Raw genomic sequence first — 1,908 nt, 5'->3', positions numbered from 1 at the left:
GTTCACTGTCTCCAGTGTTTTCTGTTGACTGTGGATTCTCTGAAGTGGCTTCTATCACCATTAACTGGTTCTGATGAGATTAGACTGCCATCTAAAACCTGTTATTACAAAAAAGACACATTTAATTTAATGCTTTTCACAGTCACATCCATCAAACTGTATACAAATACAACCCAATATAATACAATCCAAATTTACACCTGTACTTACTTACTGCACACATACACTTACTGCTCATTAAGTCACATAATAGTTACGTTAGTTACTCACCGCAGTGTCTCCAGTTTATAATCAACATTATTCCTTATATCAGACAGCAGCTTCACTCCGGAGTCTGTCAGTTTATTTTTAGTCAGATCCAGTTCTCTGAGGTGTGAGGGGTTTGATCTCAGAGCTGAAGCCAGAGCAGCACAGCCATGATATGTGACACTGCAATCACTGAACCTGCAGAGAACAATGACACACTCCTCAGTTTCAATATGTAGAAAGCCATTTACTGAAATCTCAGTTTGGTATGAAAATAACTGATATTCCTCCAATCACATTTATAGTAACGGTAAAATAAGTTAAGAGAGACAGAAAAATTATAAGCTTGATCATTTTTATTAATCTTAAATTATTAATTATATTAATCACTTCTTTTTGCCTTCTTACTGCACCTTTTCAGGTCTTTTTCGTCTTACCACAATGTCTCCAGTTTACAGTGAGGATTCTCCAATCCACCAGAGAGCAACTTTACTCCCGGGTCTCTTAGTTTATTCCATGAGAGGTTCAGTTCTCTCAGGTGTGAGGGGTTTGATTTCATAACTGATGCCAGAGCGACACAACCTTCATCTGTGACATCACAACTGCTCAAACTGCGGAAAACAATGACACAAAGGTCACATAAGAAGGAATGTATTATCAAAAACTGATAGCAACCTTAAACCTTGTCACAGTGATGAAAGTATGCTTTAGTTATCCATTTTCTGAAAATAAAAAATAAAAAATCTACATTTCATCATCAGCATCCGTGTGGAGCAAGCGGCAAGCGGCAAGCTTCCGGTCTCTATCTTGAATCCAACACGGAGGTGACTTAAACTGCAATTCATCGACTGGCCGCTAGAGACCAAAAGGGAGTCAGACTCCCCATGTTAAAATGCCCAACTTTACAGCAGAAAAAAATATGTTTACAGCCTGGCTCAAAAAGTGGTTTTGGTCTATATAGCAAATTTTGCCCTTCATGACAACTGTGAGGTGGGTGATTTTTTTTTATAACTCATCCGTTTAAATTATATTAAGCCTTAAAGGTGCACTGAGCGATTTTTGCCAAACGATGTTGATATTTGAAAGCACCAAAACAAACACGCCCATACCCCAACAGAACCTCGCCCCTGTTTTGATAACTCCGCCCCTTTAAAGTGCTCCTTTAAAGGGGTCATATGATGTTGCTAAAAAGAACATTATGTTGTGTATTTGGTGTAATGCAATGTTTATGCGGTTTAAGTTTCAAAAAAACACATTATTTTCCACATACTGTATATTATTGTTCCTCCTCTATGTTTCTCCGCCTTTCTGAAACGCGTCGATTTTTACAAAGCTCATCGGTCTGAAAAGCAAAGTGTGCTCTGATTGGCCAGCTATCCAGTGCATTGTGATTGGCCGAATACCTCAAGCATGTGACGGAAATGTTACGCCCCTCACCATATTGTGATGCCGTGTCGTGAGCGATGAGACAAAAACATTAAAACCCATTACAAACGAGGCATTTGTTGCATCCAGTGGGGACATAATTACGGATTATAATCACTTATACTGTCTTTTTACGCGTTGCGTTGCGTAAACATAAAACCATGTCTAGTGAAACGACAAACAACAAGTGCTACTCTACACTGCTCAAAACTCGCGTTTGAATCGTCAGTGGCAAAT

The 1,908-nt window shown here is 38.9% G+C and overlaps 1 protein-coding gene across 1 annotated transcript in view; it reads right to left on the bottom strand.

The window, feature by feature from the left end:
* Window positions 1-266: 266 nt before the first annotated feature.
* The window catches only part of LOC107703968 (NACHT, LRR and PYD domains-containing protein 12-like), a 16,186-nt gene continuing 14,544 nt past the window's right edge, over window positions 267-1,908 (bottom strand). The window contains exons 10-11 of the mRNA XM_016506779.1: window positions 684-857; window positions 267-444 (exon numbers count right to left, since the gene is read on the bottom strand). Coding sequence (XP_016362265.1) covers window positions 267-444; window positions 684-857 — 352 coding nt within the window. The remainder of the gene's footprint in view (window positions 445-683; window positions 858-1,908) is intronic.

Source organism: Sinocyclocheilus anshuiensis, unplaced genomic scaffold, assembly GCF_001515605.1.
Source record: "Sinocyclocheilus anshuiensis isolate Anshui unplaced genomic scaffold, SAMN03320099.WGS_v1.1 scaffold1408, whole genome shotgun sequence".
NCBI classification, from domain to species: domain Eukaryota; kingdom Metazoa; phylum Chordata; class Actinopteri; order Cypriniformes; family Cyprinidae; genus Sinocyclocheilus; species Sinocyclocheilus anshuiensis.
The sequence above is the reverse complement of the archived record's forward strand: the minus strand, read 5'-3'. Positions and strand labels throughout refer to the sequence as shown.